Source organism: Crocodylus siamensis, chromosome 4, assembly GCF_052110815.1.
Source record: "Crocodylus siamensis isolate JL-2025a chromosome 4, ASM5211081v1, whole genome shotgun sequence".
Classification (NCBI taxonomy): domain Eukaryota; kingdom Metazoa; phylum Chordata; order Crocodylia; family Crocodylidae; genus Crocodylus; species Crocodylus siamensis.
The window spans coordinates 196,742,240-196,765,187 of record NC_143398.1 but is presented as its reverse complement, the minus strand read 5'-3'; the positions used below and the strand labels follow the sequence as shown (position 1 = coordinate 196,765,187).

At 39.8% G+C, this 22,948-nt stretch overlaps 1 protein-coding gene across 1 annotated transcript in view; it reads right to left on the bottom strand.

Annotated features, from left to right (window-relative positions):
- The window catches only part of NCKAP1 (NCK associated protein 1), a 108,318-nt gene that overhangs the window by 66,277 nt on the left and 19,093 nt on the right, over nt 1-22,948 (bottom strand). The window contains exon 2 of the mRNA XM_090045287.1: nt 18,024-18,134. Within this exon, the coding sequence (XP_089901413.1) occupies nt 18,024-18,134 (111 nt within the window). The remainder of the gene's footprint in view (nt 1-18,023; nt 18,135-22,948) is intronic.

Genomic DNA, 22,948 nt, shown 5'->3' with positions numbered 1-22,948 from the left:
CAGAACAGCTTATAAGCAATGGGCAATTACATTTTGTATAAGTAAATTCTTCAGCATCTCTCTAAACATAAATGGAACCACTGTTGTGCATTGTTAACTGGCAATGTATCTTCCCACATGAAATGATATTGAAATTAAGTCAAAGTAATCATTTTAGAGTTAAGCCAATGCGCTATGAAAGTGTAAAGCAGTATACTTTATATGAACCAAAACATTAAAAGCACAAAGTGACAAGAAATAGATGCTGTAACCGTCTCAGATAATGGTGATATTGGACAGTTTAATTTTTATTAACGTGATTTGAAAAACAGCTAAAAATGACAGCTGATAGCATGCTGTGCTTAGTTTTTTTACTTGGGTGTTTAGTGTTCAGGAATGTGGGCGTACTCCTTCCACACCCAATGCAACAAGTTTTTCCATTGCTAATTTCATAGTACTGAATATCTTTCTTGAACAGCTGCTATCTTCAGAGTCAGAGTTTTGTATTTTACACAGTTAGGTGATCTTCCCAGGCCAGCAATGCAGGACTTCTGAGATTTTTGTTTTTTCAATATTTAGTATAAGTAGTTACATCAAAACTTAAGCAGCAGACCTTAAAGAACCATTTCAATTACAGATAATCATGCTTTCTCTATTATCAAATGATAAAACTTGTTACTGTACTTTGTATATCTAAAATAGCTTAAAATATACCAAAAATGACAGTATTCATTTTTCAGGAAGAGTATCTAAAGTGATAGAATGCATCAGGTCTAAGTGGTAAAATTAAAACTTCAAGAACTTTAATATAAAATCAATGCACCAAGGCATAACTTAACTGCATCTGTTACCCCTAAATTTTTAATTTACTTACAACCTTATTATAAGTTATCTGAAGCTATTTTCAAATATTGGAAACTTAAAGACAATTTGCCATGTGTTTTCTTACTTAGAAGAAAGGTGCTACACTTTTTTCATTACAATCTATTTTCTTTAAAAATCTTTAAAAAATGAACAACAAAAGAAAAACCCATACCAGCCACCTCATGAAATAGTTCTCTTCAACAAATTAGATTCCTGCCTTCCAGTCTCTTTGCTTTTAGTGTTATCCAACACAGACTGAGATTTTAAGTGCTACCTTAATTCAAATAGTGGGGAATACTTTGAAACTTCCTGACTCCCCACTTCCTTTCCTGTTTTTTGTTTGTTTGTTTGTTTTCTTGGTGATTGAGAGAATTAATAACTCTAAACTCAGCAGGCAAGTTAATTACTGGACAAGGTACCGTATTTACCCAAATACAAGATAACCATGAATGCAGTGACCCCCCCCCAATTAGATTTTACACATTAAAAATTATAAATTTATTATAATTTTCCATGTACAGAATCTAATTATTAGAGGATCATCTTAGAGTTGTTGTCTTCCCCCATTACTGCAGGTGGTGGTGGGAAAGGTGATGAGCAGGGCAGTAATGGGGCAAGCAGTGGAGGACAGACAGTGGGGGAGGGAAACATGGTAGAGCAGGCAGAGGGGCAGTTATATGGTAGGCAGTTTTGGATGGTGGGGGGCAGGTGGTAGAAGGCACGCAATGTGGAAGTGGTAGGGCAGGCAGTGACAGAAGCAGGAAACTTGCCCCTGCTACCTGTTCCCCCATCACTTACTCCGCCACTGCGCCTGCCCCCCAACCACCTCAGGCTGTCCCAATTCCACTTCTGTCACCTGGAACCTCAGGTCCCCATCCTCCCTTCCTCCTGCCTTGCCCCCCAACAAACTCTCTCCTCCCTGCCTGCCCCTCCACTTCCTCTTACTTTTGCTCTGTGCTGGCAGGCTCCATCGCTGCTGCAGTCTGGGGGCATGGAGCATGGCTCCAGCCCATCCCTGCAGCAGCGACGCAGAGCCAGCACTGCTCTTTCAACCTAGCCCCATAGCAGAAGCGCTGGCTCCCCACCACTGCTGCTATGGGGCCAGACTGGATCCATGCCCCATACTGCAGCAGGGACAGAGCCTCCTTGTGCAACAAGCTGAAGGTAAGGAGGAGTGTGGCAGAAAGGGAAAGGTAGAAGCGGAGTGGGGGAGAGGCACTAGGGGCCGTGGGGGAGGAGTGGTGAGGTGCAGAGGTGGCAGGGCAGAGCAGGTGGCAGCTGCTCCTGGGTTGCAGCTGGAGCAGCAGCAGCTTCATGCTCGATAGTAAAGTGAGAGGCTTTCCCCCATGTTAACTGAGGGGGGAAGACCTCATCTTCTAATCAAATAAATACTGTATGCTAAATTGTTATACTACTCATCTTGTTATCCTAAAAATATATTTGGGGATGGGGGTGGGAGACGGAGGTAATGGAATGTAACAGCAGCAACTCTAACAAATTGAAAAAAAAAAAATCCATCAAATTTAGAAAAAAACATCAACATACAATTAATATATTTTCTAATCTGTTTTTCCATTTCCAATTAAAGAAAACTGACTGGACAAGTCATACAGGAAAGGTAATACTCTCTTATTTACAAACAAATGCTGAATATATAATGCTGCTTGGGCAATGTATTTATAAGCCCTTAAGTATTAGTTTAAGGGTGCCACCTTAGAAATCAAAAAGTAAAGTTAAGCCAGCACTAGCAGCTTTTGAAGTATTAAGCTCTTACGTTTCAGCAGCCATTTAATTTTTAGTTGTCTTGTTATCACTCTGACAGGACATGTCCTCCATGTTCAGTATCAAAATTTGTGTTTTCTTGTGACTCGCTAATCATTCAGAAGGAAGCAGTGAGTCATGATGCCTCAACAGCAGTTGTTAACTCAGAATGATTTTCATACCTGATCTTTCTCTCATGTAAAGTGAACTCTTGTGTAACACTGACCACAGAACCTAGTCCAGTAATTTTTTATTAAACCCATAACTTTTGTTTTTTATTTGTATTACTACTGCATCTAAGAGACAGCTCCGGACCTGAATGCCATTGTGTTACCTGCTGCATAGACAGAGAATAAAAAGGTTGTCCCTACCCCTAAGTGTTGCAATTTAAATAAATATTTTACACGTTTTTGGATACTTGATTCTGAGCATTAAAATCATGATATGAAATTATAAAATATGTTTACCTTTATGTAGGACACATGATATCAAGAATTTTTAAAAACCTGAGTTCAAAAGAGATTTATTAAGATATGCTTTCTATATAGCAATATAGTGTCCCACAGACTAAAGTTTCACGCTAATGATTTAAAACAAACAAACAACACTGGCTCAGACTCTGATTGTCAGTCTACAGTTCTAGAGAAAGTCTCAATTTTCTAGTACAAGAGGCAAATAGTTTTAAAAATGTGTATCTACTGCCACCTCCTTGAAAGCCAAACCAGCTCCATACATCACAAAACAGGGCTGTCTAACTGGTGGACCGCAGGCTGGTGGGCTGTCCAACTGGTGGACAGTGGTCCAACAGGGGTTACCACGCAGCCTGCAGGCTCTTGTCTACTTGCCAATCCCCCCAGCCCCATTTCTGCTACTGGCAGCCTGGGATCTTCAGCTTCCCCTTCCCTCACTTAGCTTCTGCTTCCTGCCCTCACACAGCAAGGGTTAATAGTAATAGTCTGTTTGATAAGTAGCATTTGGATGCTTCTCCCTTCCAAACTGCATCAAGTATTAGGGTTCACAGCTATGAACTGGAAAGATATGCAACATTATAAAGAGGTTAATCTATTCCATGGAAAAGCAGAGTACTCTAGAGGCTTTAAACATTTCCCATTAACCATCTGCAATTTGCTGTTAGCAACTCCTGCCCCAACCTTTTTAAAATTTTAATTTCTGTTTTGTTATGGTGGTTGTTTGTTGATGTTATTAATTAGCATGCCTTAACACTTCAAAAGAAAAGATTCACATGGGCATCACATACTTTAAGTCACCATTTGTCTGAAATCTTCTGCTTATGTTCAAAAACATTTGTGATGACTAATGAAACATTAAAAGAAAAACAGCTTATTCCCCTATTTTAGTCATGTGTACTATTACTCCTTCAATCCAATAGCCAGCTTGTGTTGGTCTTTGAAAGTATCAGCTAAGAAAAACGTTATGGTAAAGGAACCAAAAATTGACAGAGGGGCCCTGAGGTCAAGGCAGAAACAGACTTTTAGCATACTTTAAAACCAGCCCATTTCAAGTTGATGGAATTCCTTTAAATACTTGTTTAAATGCTCTTACGTTATTGAAGTAAGCAATGCAGAAATCTGATTCTAAATAGAAGCACAAGTGAAGTTCAAAAGGGCTGATTTGGTTGCACTGCACTCTTAATGAGGCATTAACTGGAATACCAAGTTTTATTGAACTTCCCTGTTACAGAAGTCATTTGTGTTTTGGAAGAAGCAATGATGTAATACTTGATCAGTCCCAACAATGATAGGAAACCTAAGCCGTTGGCATCAAAGTAAAAACTAGTTCAAGGATTGTTGGTTGTAGCCATGTTGGTCTAAGGACCTAGGTAGTAGACAAGGTTCTTCAGGTAAATATGTTATCTTTTATTAGATCAACTAAATAGTTGGAAAATTTGCTTTGAAAGCTTTCAGGTATAAACACTGTTCTTCAGGCACAAATTTTCCCTGTGCCTGAAGAAGGCTGTCTGTACCTGGAAGCTAGCAAAGAACAATTTTTCCAACTATTTAGATCGGTCTATAAAAGATATCATATTTACCCAAAGAACCTTGTCAAAACTGGTTCAAGGTATCTAATCCTGACTAATCTTTTAGGACAGGGATGCTAAACATCTGGCCCATGGGCTGGATTTGGCACACAGAGCCTCTCTATCTGGCACACCAGAGGGCACTGGAAGTTGCGCTCTTTGGCCCTGGTGGGCATAACTGCTGTGGTGACCTCAATTTACTGCTGCTGGACCTTACACTCCTGTTTCCCCCACCCTTGTCGGGCCCTGCACTCCAGCTGCTGCCAGACCCTGCACTGGCTTCACTCCTGCTGGACTTAACTCTCCATCCTGTGCTGGACCCTGTCCTACCCTGACTTCTGCCAGAACTTATGCTCTAGCCGCTGCTGGATCCTGCGCTGTTCCCTGCTCTGCCTCTGCCTCCACTCCTGCCCCAACCAGACCTTGTACCACTCCCACTCCTGTCACTGCCAGACTCTGTGCTGCCTCCACTCCAGCCCCTGCCACACCCTGTACTACACCAGCCCAACCCCACAGTGATAGCATTCATGTTTTGGTGGATCCAGCCTGCTAGGAGCCCCACAATGCAGATCTGGTCTGGGGCCCCATGTCAGTTTGAAGACATGCCATGAAAGGAAAACTCAGTCAATTTAACATAAATGATCTTGCCCTGGAAAGAAATTAGCCTAGATTGGAAGTGTAACAGATTAAAGATAAATCTGTACCTGCAACTTTCACTTGGGGCAGCTAAGGTATAGGATATCCCATGCATGGATCCAGTGTCTTAATCCTCTTATGTTAAGAAGTGCTGCATCAGTGGGCTCTGGAGGGTTTTTTAGTATTTTGACATTAAAGCTATCCAATTATGTCAAAACATGAACAAAAACTATTCAAGTACCTTTATGACACAGAAATAATACGCACAGTGAAGGAAAAAGACTATCCCATGTGTATTTCTGGCTTAGTTGCAAGTTACAATGAACTTTATTAAGACTTTTCTCCTTTAAGGCTGCAGTGACTTATCTGGGAAGTGGGTGTTTGTCAAAGTAAGATACAGTATTTCAGAGAAACTGAAAAAAAGAAATTAAATTATTTGTAAGCATATTTTTAATCCTTTAAGTATTTTCAGCTGAAATTGTCTCTCTAGTAAAAAGCAGCCTGTCCCAAGCTTTGTAAACGTGAGGATAAGTTGATTACTATATTATTTTCTAACAAGTAGGCAATATTTTTAAAGCCAAATACAGCGTAAAACTCTCATTCTAAACTCCAAGATATTTTTCCAATACTATGGAAACTATGTAGCAGAAACTAGACAAAAATTACACACCAGAATGAATGATCACAAGAAAAACAGATAAGACAAAGACACATGATCATAGGTAGGAGAACATTTTTCCTAGAACACTTACTCGCTTTCTGACCTCACAATCCTTGCGCTCAAGAGAAAATTTACAAAACAACTTCAGAAGATGGGAACAAAAATTCATATCTTACCGGATTTTAAAAACTAGGAACAAAACTGATATGGACTTTATGGGTCATCTTAACTTGCGCGTTACTTCTGCTAATGCCTCTCCATTCCACAGGCCAGAGGTGGGTGGAGTCTGGTCTGCGACAGACTCCATTTCCCAGCAGCTCCTTCTGGCTGCTGCCACTGGACTCAACCCCACTGCCTGGGCACCCTGACCCATCCACTCCACACCCACTGCTGGGGACACTATCTATGCAAGCAGGGTGCATGGCCTGGCAGCCAGGATGGGGCTGCAAGTGAGAGTGAGATGGGCAGGCAGGGCCAGGGAGACCTTGATTTTTTTTTTGGGGGGGGGGGGGCCAGGGCACAGCCTGGCCAGGGCACAACTGCAATCTGCTGCCCACACACCTGAGACGAGCATGAGTTCCACGGGAAAAGGCCTGCAGGCAGTGACTTGCAGATCTATGCCCTGGCTCTTGCCCCATGCTGTCACTGCTGAGAGATCCCAGCTCCAAAGCAGCTCCCTGCCCAATTACGCATCCTGCGTGTGCCATTCCAGGCCGGTCTCCATGGAAATGCCTGTCATAGCCCTGCTGCTTCTGGGGTGTCCATGGAGACCAGCCAGGAGCAGTGCAAACAGGGCCTGCTGGAAAATGGAGTCCAGCCACCGGCCGGACCCACCATTTTGCCCGCCCCTGCCACAGGTGATAATGAACCTCTACCTCCCATGAATGGCCTTGACCTTCCACTAATCAAGTTAACCTTCTTACTGCATTCTACTGACATATGGAGTTTTAGACAGAACAATGACCTGTCTGTTACTTAGTTCAAGCTGCACCCATTCCCTTCTCAGATCTGAGAAAGGGGATACTTTGTCCCCAAAAGCTTGTCTAAATCTCTTCCAACTGTGCAGATGGTCCAATAAAAGATATCACCCACAAAAATCCTTGCCTCTTCCACATTTTCTGGACCGTCACAGCTACAACATCCATCCAACCCTACGAAAATCCTTATGAACATAAATGACACTAGGATAGGGTGACCATATGTCCCAATTTGGCCAGGACAGTTCCAGATTTCATAGGCTGGTCCTGGGTGGTTGTTGAAAATTGAAACCAAAATCCTGGAACTGCAAGGTACAGGGCACAGTCCAGTGGGGAGGTGGACTAGCATGGCACACCAGGCCTCCCCACCAGACACTATCCCTGCCTGCCTGCAGCAGTGCTGCTAGGGTAGGGCGGGGGGTCATGTCTCGGATTTTCTTTAAAATAATACGGTCACTCTATGCTAGGATTTCCCTCTTGCCTTTTAGGGTTAGTTTTTTTAATTAACAGCTTGGGTGTCTAAATGAAAGAGCTAAGCTCTTTTAAAATCTGGTCCTGTGCATCTAAAGATAGTGTGAATGGAACAGGTCAAAGGAACTAAGCTGTTATTTCCTTAGTGCTGATAAACCTCTGCCCTTTTGTTAATACTGAAAAATGAACCTTCTTAAGGCAGCTTCTTTTGACAACTGCTCCTCAGCTCTGTAGTCAGGATTCTAAAAGAGCCATCTACTTTCATGGACATCTATATGTCCCTACTTCTGGATGCATGCAACAGATCCAGTCACCACTCTGTTTCTATAAGCCCTAGAGAGAAGAGGGAAACAATGGGGAAGGGCTTTTTTTCTTTTTTTAATGAAGGTAAGTATTCCCCACCCCCCACCTTGGATGATCACACCAGAGCTTTTCATCTTGTCAGCAGAGATGGCTTGTTCCAAATCCTGAGTAACATTTGCTGCCTTCTCAAGCTTCTGAGAATAATCAAGTCCTTCCCATGTTGGCACGAGTTGAATAGTTCAGTTTGACGGGTCATGTTAGGAAGAATTCAAAATTAAGAGTGGTGTCAAATAAGGCTGTGTCCTAGCTCCAAACATTTTTGGGATTTTCTTCACTGTCCTACTCAAATATGCATTCAGAGGCCCTTCAGCAGTATACCTTTGAACCAGATCCAATGGGAAATTCCTTAACTTCGCTCATCTCAAAGCGAAAACGAAAACCCGAGAAACTCTTGTCTGTGAAATGCTCTTTGCTAATGATGCAGCAAGTGTTAGTCATTCAGAAGCAGCACTGCAAACAAAGTCTTATGGATTGCTTTTTCCATGCTTTGTGTTGATCACCCTCTTGAAGTTAGAGTAAATGATGACAGCATGGAAGTGATTAAAACAATTGCTTACTGGGCTCCACCTTCTTGCAAAATCTTAGCTTGAAAGTGGAAATTAATGCTTGCATCAGAAAGGCAAGCAACACAATGGCTAAACTTTAACAGAGCACTCACTCTATTGACAAAGATGCCCATCTACCATGCTTGCTTACTTAGCTCACTATTGTATGGCAGTGAAATGCAGACCCCTTATGCCAAGGAAGAGAAAAAACTAAACAGTTTCTATTCTTGATGTCTCTGCCATATTCTGGGCATAATATGGTCTGATAAAATCTCCAACTTTACTGTTCTGGAATGGGCCAAGATACCCAGTATATTCATGCTTCTTGAGACAGAGATACTTCCGTTGGTTAGGACATGTGAATCACATAAGCAATGTCTGACTTCCCAAGGACATACTCCACGGTGAACAGGCCACTGACAAATATCGACTTGGATGGCCCAAACTCCATTTTGTTGATGTCTACAAGAAAAAGCTTCATGAGCTGCATATAGATGACCAACACTGGGAATCAACTGCTCTGGACTGCTGCAAGTGGTGCTAAGCATGGCCTACGTCACTGAGATGGAGAGGGTCAATGATGAGATAGAGAAGAGGCATCAGAGGCAGGCAAGACAAGACGCTAGTCAGCATGCCAGCACAAGTGCAACTGAGTTGGTATGTGCAACCTGCCAGAGGGTCTGCTTGTCATGCATCAGATTCCTCAGTCACTCATGTAGCTGTGGTGGTACCTGACAACACAAAGGCACCATCTCCATGGTTTCCCAAGATCAATGGCTGCTAATGATCTGTACTCAGTGCCATGGCCCCACCTCTTTCATTTCCCCTGCCCTGCAAGGAACTACCTGACCTGGAGCCCCAGAGCCACTCCTGCCCTACTTCAGCCAGGGTCAGTAACAGTAATTGGGAGCAAGCGGGTTCCTCTTCCCTGCCCAATTTTGTTCCCCTCTCCCTACAATATGTTTTCCCCAACCCAGGAGCAGACTCAGGAAGGGGGAACCTGCCAACAATGCTACTGTCCCCAGCTGAGCCCAGTTCCTTGTGTACCCTGGCTGAAGCAGAACAAGAGAAACTCTGGAGCTCCCTCTGGCACCTAGGGCAGTCAGGGATGGGAGGAGAAGGGGAGGGACAGGAATGTGCAGTGCCACTGAGCATGGAGGGGATGGGGTGTTGGGATGGGGGAGGGTAGGATTCATACCTGCTTTAGGACCTAAAAATATCCTCTGCAGATGCTCCCACATCGTGTTAGGAAAGGGGGATGCAATCATGCCACACTGCACTCCCTCAGGATTCACCCTGGAATTATTTTACATGCAGCCTAACTCAACTGTCCACAATTACAGTTTGGAGTACAACCTTGCTAAAAGTCTTAAAACAGACATCAACTTGAAATCTGTGGTATTTTAAATGCAGAGTAAAATTACTCTTGCGAGCTATAAATGCCAATAATTGTCCACTGCCACTTAAGGCTTTACAAACTGCATTTTCTATCGGTAATATTTCTGTAAGCTACCACTGTGTAATATGCAAAAAAGGGGATACTGACTTCAAAGGCAAAATGATCAGACCACCAAAAGTGCAGGATTGAGGGAAAATGGTCACAAGTCTCTGTTATAATGTATTATGTGAAAAATGTTCACAAAGTATTATTTTAAAATTGATGTCCTTAGGCATGCCAAAGAAGCTCCACTGGCATGCCAACATTTACAATAGCTTCTAAATGTATCCTAAATTCTTCCAAGAATTTTTTTTTTATTTTTTTGTCTATTTCCAAGTGAGAAATCTTTATCTGTCTGCTCAGCTGTAAACACCTCCTTCACACCCTTCTGCTCTCTCTCTCTCTGTATAAAGTATTATCGAAATGAGGATACATGCATGTCCCTCAATCTCAGACTGTCTAAATTCACTAGTAAAATATTGCTTAGTAGAGAGATCAAGACAAAATTTCAGTGATAATATAAAAAAAATACTGACAGGCAAATCAAATATTCTGTGGGGCATGAAAGATATATACTAGACATACATAAGCTTGGGAAAGGATGGTGATCCGTGCTTGTTCCAGAGCAACTGTCTCTAAATAAAGGGTTCCCCCCACAACAATTAGCATTTCTTCTGTGAAGACAGCACAAGTAAAAAACTAAAATTTTGGGATGTATTTTCACATCATACAGGGTAACTTGTTGACATACCCTTCTTCCATTACTACGTTGAGTTCAGCTGGGGACCTTTTACAGAATATGCAATGGAGAGCAGATATGTAAAAAATATAATCAGAACCCATCACTAAACAAAGAATTTATTTTTTCTACTTTACAACCATTTCAGAGAAGTTGCATGAACTTTTCTTTGATAGACTCAGTTTGAGAATCTCAGGCTAAATTGAGGTTGATATACATTCTGCTGTCAGACAGTGTTTGTATTCTCATGGAGAACCTGAAATATCCAATATGTTTAGCAGGAAGCAGGCCCAATAAACAGGAAACTAGAGACATAGGCAAGTTAACTCACCTCTAAATATCTAAAATTTCCCATTCACTAAGGAGAGATAATAGCTAATCCCTTTATAAAAGAACCTTGTCTTTGGACAAAACATGCTAAGACTTGAGTACAGTGAATTTAATTTCAATAACAATCCCTTGGTTTCTTTCAGGGTACAGAACAGAGGTGTTAGACTCACCCCATGCAGGATCCACAGGGCAACTGGTAGAGGCAGTAGGGTCAGCAGTTGCAGCAACAGGTGGGAGGGAAAGTAGCTGTGAACCAAGTAGTCACTTGCTGTCATGGAGCTGGTGACAGGGTGAACAGGTCACAGTCTTCACTTGTCCCCTTGCCACTAACAGCCATAACCAATGGGGCCCTGGATTTTACAGCAGTCTTCACCATCCTGCTACCTCTGTCCCCAAATTCCCTGGCCAGATTAAGCAGCTCTAAGGGCTGGATGAAGCCCATGGGGCTGCACATTTTGACAACCCTGGTATAGATGGTAACACACAGACACACCCTCTTACAGAATGTTATTCTCAGACCTTTGCATAAAGGCACTGTAACATACCTTGCAAAATACCTTTACCTACATACTATTCTGAATGAAAGCAAAGATATTTGAAGGAAAACATCCTCCCACCCTGCCTCCATACACAAGCTTTTAATTGATTTCCTCAAGAGCTGAACTCAAACTGACATAAGCCACAAATCTCTCTTCCCAAAAGACTCTTAAAAAAGGACTTTTAAAATCAGATGGATTAGGCAGCTCTGGTAACTAATGACTGCTCCTCCAATTTGGTACTCTCAAATGTTATATTAAGACTTAAATTTATAACATGTAACACTTCCAAACTATAAGAAATGAATATTTCCTATTGCTAGATGTTCATTCCCTGCCCCACTCCAATATGCTTATGAGTTTCAACTACTTATACTTTTTCAAGCATCTTGTCTGTCCTTTTCCTAAGTAGTTAGTTGACACTGGGTGCATCTACACATGTTCCTATGGTGCCCTTGTTACTGCACCATCATTTAGTACTTCCCTTTGGAAGTAGCACAGTAGCAGCCTGTACTTCACCATCTGCACAGTGCACGGTTAGTTTTAGCCACTATGTCACCATAGTGACGCACTATATTGAGGGAACATGTTGCTACAGCGATGTAGCTACAACATCATGGTTTTTGCTCTGATGTAATGTCTTGCATAGGTGTAGCCACTATCGTGTTTCTGACTGTCAATAAACTGGCTTCTATTAATGGAATGTTGTAGCAGTACTGAACTTCATTGCTAACAGAAAACAATGGGAAAAAACAAAAAGGGTCCCTAAAGACACTGCTCTAGTAGGAAGTTGCTACCCCTTGAATTATACTGCAGAATACCCTGGATAGATACAATCCTGCCAGCAGCAGAGTTGCATCTTTCAGCCATTATTTATATCTAGTCTCTTCAAAAGGCAGAAGCCTTCTCCTGTAAGCCAAGCGTGTTTTGCCAGCATAGCTATGTCAGCTGCACAGTGTAATATAGACAAACCATCTATAAAATGATGCTGCTAGCTCTGCACCATTATCAGTTGATAAAAGGGCTTTCTTCAAACTAGACAGGCTACTGAGACCCTATAGCTCAAGAAAAAAACAAGACACTTAACTCTGCAATGCCACTAAATAATTCCTTCCCTCTTCTAGTGAAACTTCACTGCTGCAGTGTTAAATCCTTAGAAAAGGCCACAAGATTAAACACCACACCATACATACCATGCCCAAATCAGACAAAGTACTGGGAACTGATGAATTGGTATAACAGTCTCTTCCTGAGAAATATACAGATGCAAAATAACTTGCCTTCTAGCCTAGAATGAAAGCATGTGCATAGAGACTTTCATTTTGCAGCTTAAAATAAAGGTATTTTACTTTTCTTCCTTAATATTTTAGAAGTTCTTCAAGACATACGTTTCTCCTTAATGAAAGATTCAAATGCACCAGGATAAAATATTTCTCTAATCCCTCTTGCTTGGAATTCTACAAAATTTTATTTCTTAAGTTTCACAAAAATAAAACTTGCCGTATGAGAACATGTATCACTGTTGTAACACTTTTACCCCAGAAAAATCTTAGCCTACTAGAGTTATAGGCTGACATATTTAGTAAACATCAGTAGTTGGTACATACATTAACATCTAGCTGAAAGATGATATTAAACGAGTTGGGCTGAATTTTCATTTACAGCAGGGGTTCCCAACCCTTTTAGCTTGTGGACTGGCAAACGGCGGACCAGAAGTGACTGCGGACCTGCAAATTGAGGACTGGCAAGCTGCGGTCTGGAAGTGACCGGCATACCGCAGAGCAGCAGCCAACCCTTTTTTATACTGAGTACTGCAAAGGGTTGGCTGCCCCTCCGCGGTATGCCGGTCACTTCCAGACTTCCGGTCCAGCAGCCAACCCTTTGCAGCCCAGTACTGGGCCATGGCCAGGGGCTGGGAACCTTTGAGCTACAGATTGACCTCAAGCAGCTGAATTATTCCTAAGCTTATAAACCTTCCAGGAAACAACATTCTGGAAATCAAAAACAGAATGGGTGGAGACATGAGTGACTGGAATGTAGGGTAGAACAGTGGTTCTCAACCTCAAGGCACTCCTCAGACTTGAGGCACCCCTCAAAAAATGCTAGCTCTTATTTTTCCATACTTAAAAAAAAAACGAGTGAAAGCAAATACAGCAATTTTTCTGTTGCAAAGAACTCAGAAAGACCACAACAGAGTAACATGCTTTGACACTATACATCCTTATTTGAAATCTCTGGATTTATCTTATGAATCATGTGTAGGTGTTTGCACACTTCGTGCCCATATTGTACGCCACCCTTAAAAGTATTCCATAGCACACTAGTTTAGAATAACTGGGGTTGAATCAAATGTCATTGGATTCTTAAGAAGGAAGTGGTTTAAGAATTTGCACTAGTCAGAATTAATTTGGAAAACGGGCAAAGCATTTGATAACCAGGTTCTAAAAATTGGCTAGTTACTTCACTTTGTTTCTCAACCTTCAAATATTTTGATCCTTGCAGTATCTGAAATAAACATTAAAACCACTGATCAATGCTGTGAACAAAAGATTGCCAGATATCTGCATATGAATTTATCTGATTCAAATTTATCTGACATGCTAAAAGTTGCAGGTAGGAGGAAAGTTAACTAAAAACTCCCTATTACAGTAGTCAAACAACACAGCAGAAAGGGCTACATCTCAAAGGACAGGGAACACTTAGCTTTATTGAGATTAGATAACCATCAAATAAAAACAGTCTATTTACATGAAAAAGCAGAGTATTTTATTTCAAAAGGAAACAAAACTCGTGGCAGAGGGTGGTATCTTTTATTAAACCAACTAGATATTTGCCAAAAAATGTCTTTATTTGCAAGCTTTCAGAAAAGAAATGTTTTTTGAAAATATGAAATTGGTCTAATAGAAGATATCACCTCTTCCCCAAGTTTTTGATTCCTTTTGCCTCTACATCAGTATAGCTACAACCCGGATACCTGACATTTAACTTCAGACATTTTCAAACGCTGAAACAATGTACAAATTTAAAGTCCTTGGTATACCAAGCTTTTGTTAAAAGTTTCTAGAAAAGGCTACATTCAAAATACTCTGTTCATCACTGATGCCTAAAAATATGCCAAATTCAGATGTTAAAAACAGTTTAAAATTGAGTCTTTATGCTAATACAGTCTTCAACAGGGTTCCAAAGCAATAGTTTAAAATAAGTTGCTATAAAACTTCTCCTTCACTATGCCTTAAATAAATTTTAAATTTCAAATCCACTTTTAAATGTTTTATGTGAAAATAGAGGAACAATTCAGAGGAACCATAAGGATCAAAGACAGCAAATGACTAAATGACTGCTTGAACATGCACAATGCCTGAACAGCACTTCCAAGAAAACAATGTCTCTACTTAGTTCTGCTGATTGCACATGCCAAATTATTCTGTCAATGTACCTAAAGATGCTTCAAAAACTCAGAGTAAAGGAAGTGAAAATGGTTGTAGCTTTTTCATTGTTTGAGCAAACAACAAAGACAAGAATTTTTCTGGTACTCGTTTCTCATAGGGGTGTTCAAAGCGCAATTTAAATATCGATGAACACCTACCAGTCAAAAAAATACAAAAATTGTCCCTTAGCCAATATTAAGGCTGACAAACAGAGGGTGATTGCTCAAATTCTCTCATCAAAATACACCAGACAAAGGAATCCTGGGCTTGTTCCTTCTCATCGAACTTTTCCAATTTAAGATGCAGTTTTCTACAAATAACGTATTTTTCTGAAGGAGTCTGTCATAATTTACCACATCAAGACAACTGAAAAAAATTATGGGGTGTGCGCAATTTAATTCAGAACGTTATCCATTTTAAAAGCCTAGTACATCTGTCCAGCCAGCTCAGCATTTACTGAGTATAAAATTGTGCATTACATATGACTTTGAATAAAAAAAGGGAAGTTGATAAATGAGAATGCTGTTTAGGGACAAAACTGAAGACCTGACTAGTTAATGGACTAAGACTTGAAAACCCTTCTTCCCTGTGTTTTGCTTGGTTACATTTTTAACTAAAAGTAACTTTTATGCTCAAGGAATAAATTTGCTACAACATGAATCACCGTTACATCAAGATCTATTGTGTACTCGAGTAACAATCCAAAGGATTTTGCAATATGTCCCGACTTTTTTTTAAAACCAAAAATATGTTCTTTTTCCCCAGATTAGGAAGCAGGGGTGTGGGTACGGGTGAGGGAAGATTCAAACACCAAGTCAATGCTTATGATTTTCTGGTTGTGTACAAACTTGTTTGATTGACAGTATAATCTGCAGACAGCCAGTATAAATACAGATATTTTTGCTTGAACTGAAAGACCTGGATAGATTGTGCTGAACAGTGTTAATAGCTATACCTGAAATTGCAAAATTTGAGGCTTCATACAAAGCTGTCAAGAATTCTTGTTAGAAGGAAAATGTATGCTGTGCTCATTCAACTGTTATCTCCCCAGTAATACACAGCAGTGTTTTATTTACTGATGGTTTCTGTGCCAATAAGCTCCTTATCCCTTACAGGCCTTTCAGCATCTGCTTCCTTATCAGAAACTCTGTTAGCGTGCTTTACTAATGTAGTGCACAATAACCCTTAAGTTGGGAGGAAGGACAAAGGAAGAGGAAGGGGTGATAACTGGCCTCTTCCTGCTACCACTGAGTCACACATTCTTAATTCCTGAAGAAGTTTCTTTTTTTGTGAACAAAAACATCCACAAAAGGAAGCCAGCACTTTGTAAGCATCCTAACATCCTAACTTCGTTTTGGACTCTATTTGGGAAAAGTGCTTCCTTTTCTGCATACCCAAGATTTCACTTAGAAATTCACTGCATTGGACGTTGCATAAATAGGTAACTGCCTGCTTTTCTGACCATGACAGCAGAACTTCTGAAGGTGAGCAAAAGGAACCAAGCAACCACTGAAACTCTAGAACAGGGGAATGACCCAGATCTTTAGTGAAAAAAATATATCCTCTTGACCTCCACTGATTTAAATTTTCCCACTCTCACACTTAGAAATCACAAAAATTTATCTTTTTATACTTTCACCCAGGATAATACAACCCCATTCTAAATCCATTAAAGATAATCAAGGAATGGAAAGTAAAAACAAACAAAAAAACCCCACCCCACATTGAATTTTGACAATTTGTATCAAATGAAACACTTTAACTGTTTTCTAATCAGCATATATAAATTTCAGAGCACTCACTGTATAGGCTTCTATGGTTAGTTGTGTCTTAATCTATACGTACCCAAGTATAAATATTTACCATGTATACTTGTAATGATGTTTTAACTGAAATTCATTTCTTGTGTTCAGTGTCAGCAATATATTTTATTAAAAACCCAATTGCAATGTTTTGAGAATTAAAGCAGGCTTCACTGGATCTAGCTTAAAAAATGTTAAATCAGTTTTACTTTCTACATAGTTTATGATAGATAGTTTTCCATATATTATTATTATTAGAGCAGACAAAACACATGAATAAGCATTAAAAATCATCAATAATGCAAATATGTGCAAGAACACGAGGGAGTGCATTGTTGCTAAGGCTTCCTCATTGAAAACAGTTTCCTCATCAGAAAGAAAAAAAACCCCAAAAAACTTTTAGTTTATTTTTGGCATTGCTTAAGGTATAGTGTTGGCATTCTAGAAGCCACTGGAACAGAAATTAAACACTAAATATAATTTAATGCTGCTAAATGGACAATAGCAGAAACAGAAGAATGCTCAAAGTGGGCCTAAATAATTACATTAAAAATGAGAGTTCTAAAGCAATCATGCAAATATTTGCATGCGCAGAACATGCAAACCCATTACAGTACCTACCTCCCCTTTCCACCTTTGAAAAGAAAAATAAGCATGTCAAGAACAAATCTTCCCCATTACTTTCAACTGTGAACAAATAAATGGACATCCTTCTGCTAAGAGAAACAATCACAATCTAATTTCCCTAACAGGCCACAAAGTCGAATTCAACAATGCTGTATCACCAACAGTGATGTAAAACACAATTCCATATACCGCCTAAGCTACACATAAAAACCAGGAAGAGGAGAGAAACAATATATTTTTGAAAGAAGTTACAGTTCAACTTACTGTACTTCAGTGTTTCCCTGCACTTTGAAGATCATCGCCTTTATTCTAAGTTACAGTAAATGTTAATTTATAGGCTGTATTTTAAAAACAGCACTACAAACATACGAAAGAGATATTCCACTGGCATACATTTTTATGCAAACTGACTTGTCACATAACCCAGGTGTCCTGGCTGTTCCCGATGTGTTAGTTCTTTCCCACTCTCACAGGGTCCCATCACAACTTTGGACAACTAGAAGAGTATTGTCAGAAGGCAATTTTAGTCTTCTCCTTATGAAGTTAAATATTAAAAATGCCTTAAATGAACAGTTAAAGCAGGGAAGGAGAAAACACAAACCCAATAAAAGTGTTAGAAATAGAGATCAACTCTCTTCTTTTCTTGGGTGGACTAAATTAAAGGAACTGTCATATAGATCAGAAATCCATTTAAACTTTTTTTCCAATTTAACATTTGCCAATATCCACTGCTTTAGAACCTGTACATTCCTCAAAAAGAAGAGAAAGGCAATGCCCAAGAGAACCATTTTCATTTTGTTTATAAAATGTAGCCATTTGGTTACTTACATTGTTGTTGCGTGTTTCTACTGCTGGAAACTTTCTGACTATGAATTTGACAGCAGATTCCAGGTTCTTATCAATAAGATATGATGGTTTTGCTTTGGGATCGCCACATGCCTACAAAAAAAGAATTAAAAAAATGAACTGAAATATATTCGTTTTGCTAAGACCAAGTAATTGTAGCAAGTCTGCAGTCAGAAACTAGAAAAATTCATTTTTTTTTTTTAGTGAGCAGGTGATAAAATGAGTAGGCAAAGTGCAGGGATTGTCACAGCTGGAATATGCAATGGGAGACAGTACAGAGATGCTCTTCTACTGAAAAAAATGCATGGAAGTTTCAAAGCAGTTAGTGCAGAACAGCAGTGAGGGGAAAAAGCTCAGTCCTAAAAGAAGAAAGAGATATTTTTACTTCTATGTGTGATCTGAGGTAGGGTTGTATTCACCTGAAGCTTTATAAACTGTTAAAAAATGCAATCATATCATCAATCATAGCAGACAGTGCTGGGCATTTTAAATAATTAGTGTATCCTATGTGAAACAAAATAAAAAACAATCTGTTTGTTTTTCTTCCATTATATTCTGCAAAATTGTTCTCCATCCCATAATTAAGCCACCAATACTTGCCTTAAGTAAAAGTTTATTTCCAAAAGTTAGGAACATGCAAACTTGCTATGTAAATTAAATTTTGACCATCTCCTTTATTCTATTACAGTAAATGCTAATTTATAGGCTGTACTTTAAAAACAGCACTACAAACATATGGAATTTGATCCAAAAATGGAACTCAACTAAAATGAATTAAATTATTTTTAAAAAATATCTGCTCACATCAACAGGACAGGGTTCTGTGTGCAAACAAGTGATAAGCATCTGCATAAGAGGATGGTGACCCTTGCTAACTTAATTTCTAACTTGTTAAAAATATACTGCTCTTCTGGACTACAGTGAACACCGAACAATGCAGCAGAATTGATCACTGCTTTGACTGTATTTTATTGGTGAATCTGTTACTACTGGACAAACTGCTGTGTTAAAAATATATTCAAATCTGTTTAACATTTCCAATAGAGATTTGCTGAAAGGGCCCGTGTCTCATGCAGAACTACAAATCACATGCTGTGTGCTTCTAGACAACAGAGTGAACTAGAATGACAGCTCATTTTTACTTTTCTACATTGTTTTCTGTGGCTGTAGTGTGAATTATAGAGACAGAAGTCATGGAATATGAGACTGATCTGAAAGCGGGCAAGCGGGCAAAGGGAAGGTGAAAAGCTTTGCAAACCTTCCAAACTTGTCCTTGCTGGGAAAGCATTGTAATAAAGAGAGAAAAAATTACATGTAAACAGAAGATTCTCAAACTCTGGCATGCGTTACGTTTAAGTGAACTAATGTTCTATCATCTACTGTCAACAGACAAAAGGTTAAGACTATATGCTACGGTATTTAACATATTTTATATTGGATAGCCATTAGTCTAATATACATAAACTTAAATATATTTAAGTATCATAATTCACTATTGTATAACAATGTTCTAAGTGCCATACATGTTCCATCATGTCACCTCTTCAATATTTTTTCCAAACCAAGCTTAGGTTGGGGTGGGGAGAGGAGAGGAAGAGAGGTTAACAAACAGCACATGCAACTATAAGAACAGGAGAGAAACTCAGTGAAATTTTACATACCTGAAAAAGAAACGGTAGCCAAGAATAAAAAAAGCAAAGTCATTATTTTAGAATTCTAAGAGTCCTGCTCAAGTTACAAACAGACTTAAAAGATGACCAAAAACTCTGCTAATGTGTCTACACTTGGGCACTAACATTCACAGCTGCTAGCTTTACTGTGGAGAACAAATACTAAGTTTTCTTAAAAATACCACTTCTAAGTAATTCAAGTGTTCACATTTAAAAAAAAACAAAACATGCAATAATGCTCATATCTTAACTTTGAAATATGAACTATTGGCTTCAACATTCTCAGAAAGAAAGGAATACAGGCTGAATTGTATTTATACAAAGAAAACTGGCCTGTACTGTAGTTATTTTTAAAACTATTACGCCATTTTCAAAAGTGAAAGCTATTGTGATACCACAGGCAAAGAGTCAACAAGTTAAAACAATTTAAGTTTTCTAGTTTAAGGTTCAAAACCTTAGGAGAATGTCACGTGTTGTCTGCATCACAACTTAAGGGCATCTCAGTTTAATTTACAAGTTTTAGACTAAAGTATTTGACAATGCTCTCTAGAGAGTCTCACAAGGAACACTCATGAAAAAGAAACCATTAAACCCATGTATGCAAGTTAAAAATCTGTTAACCGCAATGTGGATGCTGTCACTCAGGAACAGATTGCCCATAATTTGCTCTAGCTTAATCTTCAGCATTCTTGGTCCGAATGCAGTACATCTATGTGTATTACCACATTTAACTGAATACAAGAAGACCCTGAATGTAATACAGCTCCGCAATAAATGTTCTAGACATAGAAAATTTATAAATTTCTTACAGTTTTCCACGTATGGAATCTAATTACTGAAGGGTCATCTAAAATTTGCACCCCCTCCCCCCATTACTGCAGGGGGTGGGGAGAGAAACGATGAGGGGGGCAGTAATAGGGCAGCTTGCACACCATCCTCCCCACCTCATACTCAATTGTAAGGCAAGGGGCTTCCCCACCCCCCTGGTTCAGTGGAGAAAAAACCCTTGTCTTATAATACAGTAAAGGAGTCTTTCTTACTGCTTTATTGAGAAATACCAGGTGTTGATTCACCTATGATGGTTTCAAGTTTCCATACTGAAAATTTAAGGGTACCATGCAGGATCATTTATTCCATCATGGCAGTGGGCTCAGCTCAGGTGAGTAAAAGGTCATAAAAGACCCAGATTACCCTCACACTGAAGTTCAAGAACTTTCCTTGTCTGCTTTGCTGGACTGGGAAGCAGGCATTAATCCTGTCATAGGAAAAGCAGCTGAGAAATCATAGGAGTTTTGCATCAAGTCAAGGTTTCCAGACCCTGGCTTCACTGCAGGGAGCAGGAAAAGCTTTGACTACTGGCAATCCTCGACTTGCAACGTTTCAAGTTGCAACATTTATAAATTGACACCGTTTCAACTTTATGAAGTCAGTTTCAACTTTACAATGCTTGATCTGATGAGGCGCCATGCCAGTGAACAAGTTCACTGCATTGCTCATCTCCCTGAAGAACATCTGTCCAAACTTCCTTGGATACTTCCTTTAATAAAGCAGACAAGACTCCTGAAAAACCTGCAGCCAAGACTCCTGAGAAGACTCCAGCCAAGAACCCTGCAAAAAGTCCAACCAAGAGCATTTCAAAAAGTCCAGCCAAGTCACCTCCAAGAAGTCCTTCCGAATCAATATGATTGTTATTTACAACACAAATACATTAATGTAGCTATATTACTCATCTATAATTGACTGAGTACAAAATTCTGGGGTATTTTTGGTGAAAACAGGGTATCAGGCCTTGGTTCAGGAACCAATCCCACACATATTCATTGTTTCTTATGAGAAAATTGGTTGCGAGTTACAACGTTTCAACTTATGACACAATTGGTTCCTAAAAACTGCATCTTAAGTCCGAGGACTGCCTGTGCCCACCTCAAGGCAACTCCTGTGGCAGGTCTAATAGCTCTAAGAGGATGACAAGGAACACCACTCTCTTACTGGGTAATAGCAATGCCCTTAGCAAGCTCCCAGTCTCTGTTGGGAGATGGAACAAGGGACCAGTCTTCATCCTTAAAACTTATGCTTCTATAAGGCCAAACAAAGTCACACCCTGCTACACCAACACTTTTTCAGCCATGGGTCATGTGTCAAGAGCTTTAGTTACATTTCACAAACACCTCAAAATACTGTAGATTGATGACAGCTTTCACACCTTGGTTCCTCAGTACCTAAGACTGTTTAGTATGGCAACACCTCAAGTGTTCCTTTCCAATTCACAACATAAATACACTGTTGTAAATGCAAAGCAGATATGTATACTGACACTATTCCAATAAATCACTGTACAGCAGTGTAAAATTACACACAACCCATAACCTATACTTATTCCTAACTCAGATGGGTAATTTCAGCCATTTGAAAAACAGGATTCAACATTAGTCTCTCCTTTATCCACAGCAGAGTAAATTTCTGCATTGTTAAAGGACTGCACCCATGCAGCTCATATCCACAGTCATTGCACTGCCAAGGTTAAGAAAACTGAAGAGACTCTCATTACTATTCCCAGCTGGAATGTCATGCTTGTTTTCCCAAGTTTGTTTTACTGATATGGTATGCATAGTCTCTACAGATAGGTAGTGTCAAACTGTATTTAGCTTTATCATTATGTCTGCATAAATTGCAGTATTTGATATGAATGTAATTTTTAGGTTTCATATTCTGGCCAAGACTGTTTTACTGGGGGGGGGAGGGGGAGGGACGACAGTTGATTGCTCCATGAGAAAAGGCTATTACTGGCTGCTCACCACACTATCTTCGGGGAGAAAAGAGAGCTAGTTTTCTCTCCATTGGTGAGATGCAAGTCACCCCAGTGTAACTGTGCCACATTTCCTCACCCAAAGTGAACGCTGATTCTAAAGAAGATATATTTCTGATGACACAATCAGCAATAGAACACAGATGGACAGTTTCAAATCACATTTGTAAGTGTGATGTACAATGGAGACAGGGAATTAAAAAAAAGCATTAATGTTTGGTCATGTGCTCCTTCAAAAGCACTTGATCTTTTTAAGATCCACAGTCTTGGGATACTATTGGAGTTTCATGCTTGGTTAGACATTAAGATCCCATTCTTCCCTTATGGAATTAGCTGAGGTCATTGCAGGACCCCGGCACAGCTTTACAAGCACTCGTGGTGCTGTGGTGTGGTGCCAGAGGACTGGAAAAGGGCCAATGTGGTTCCCATTT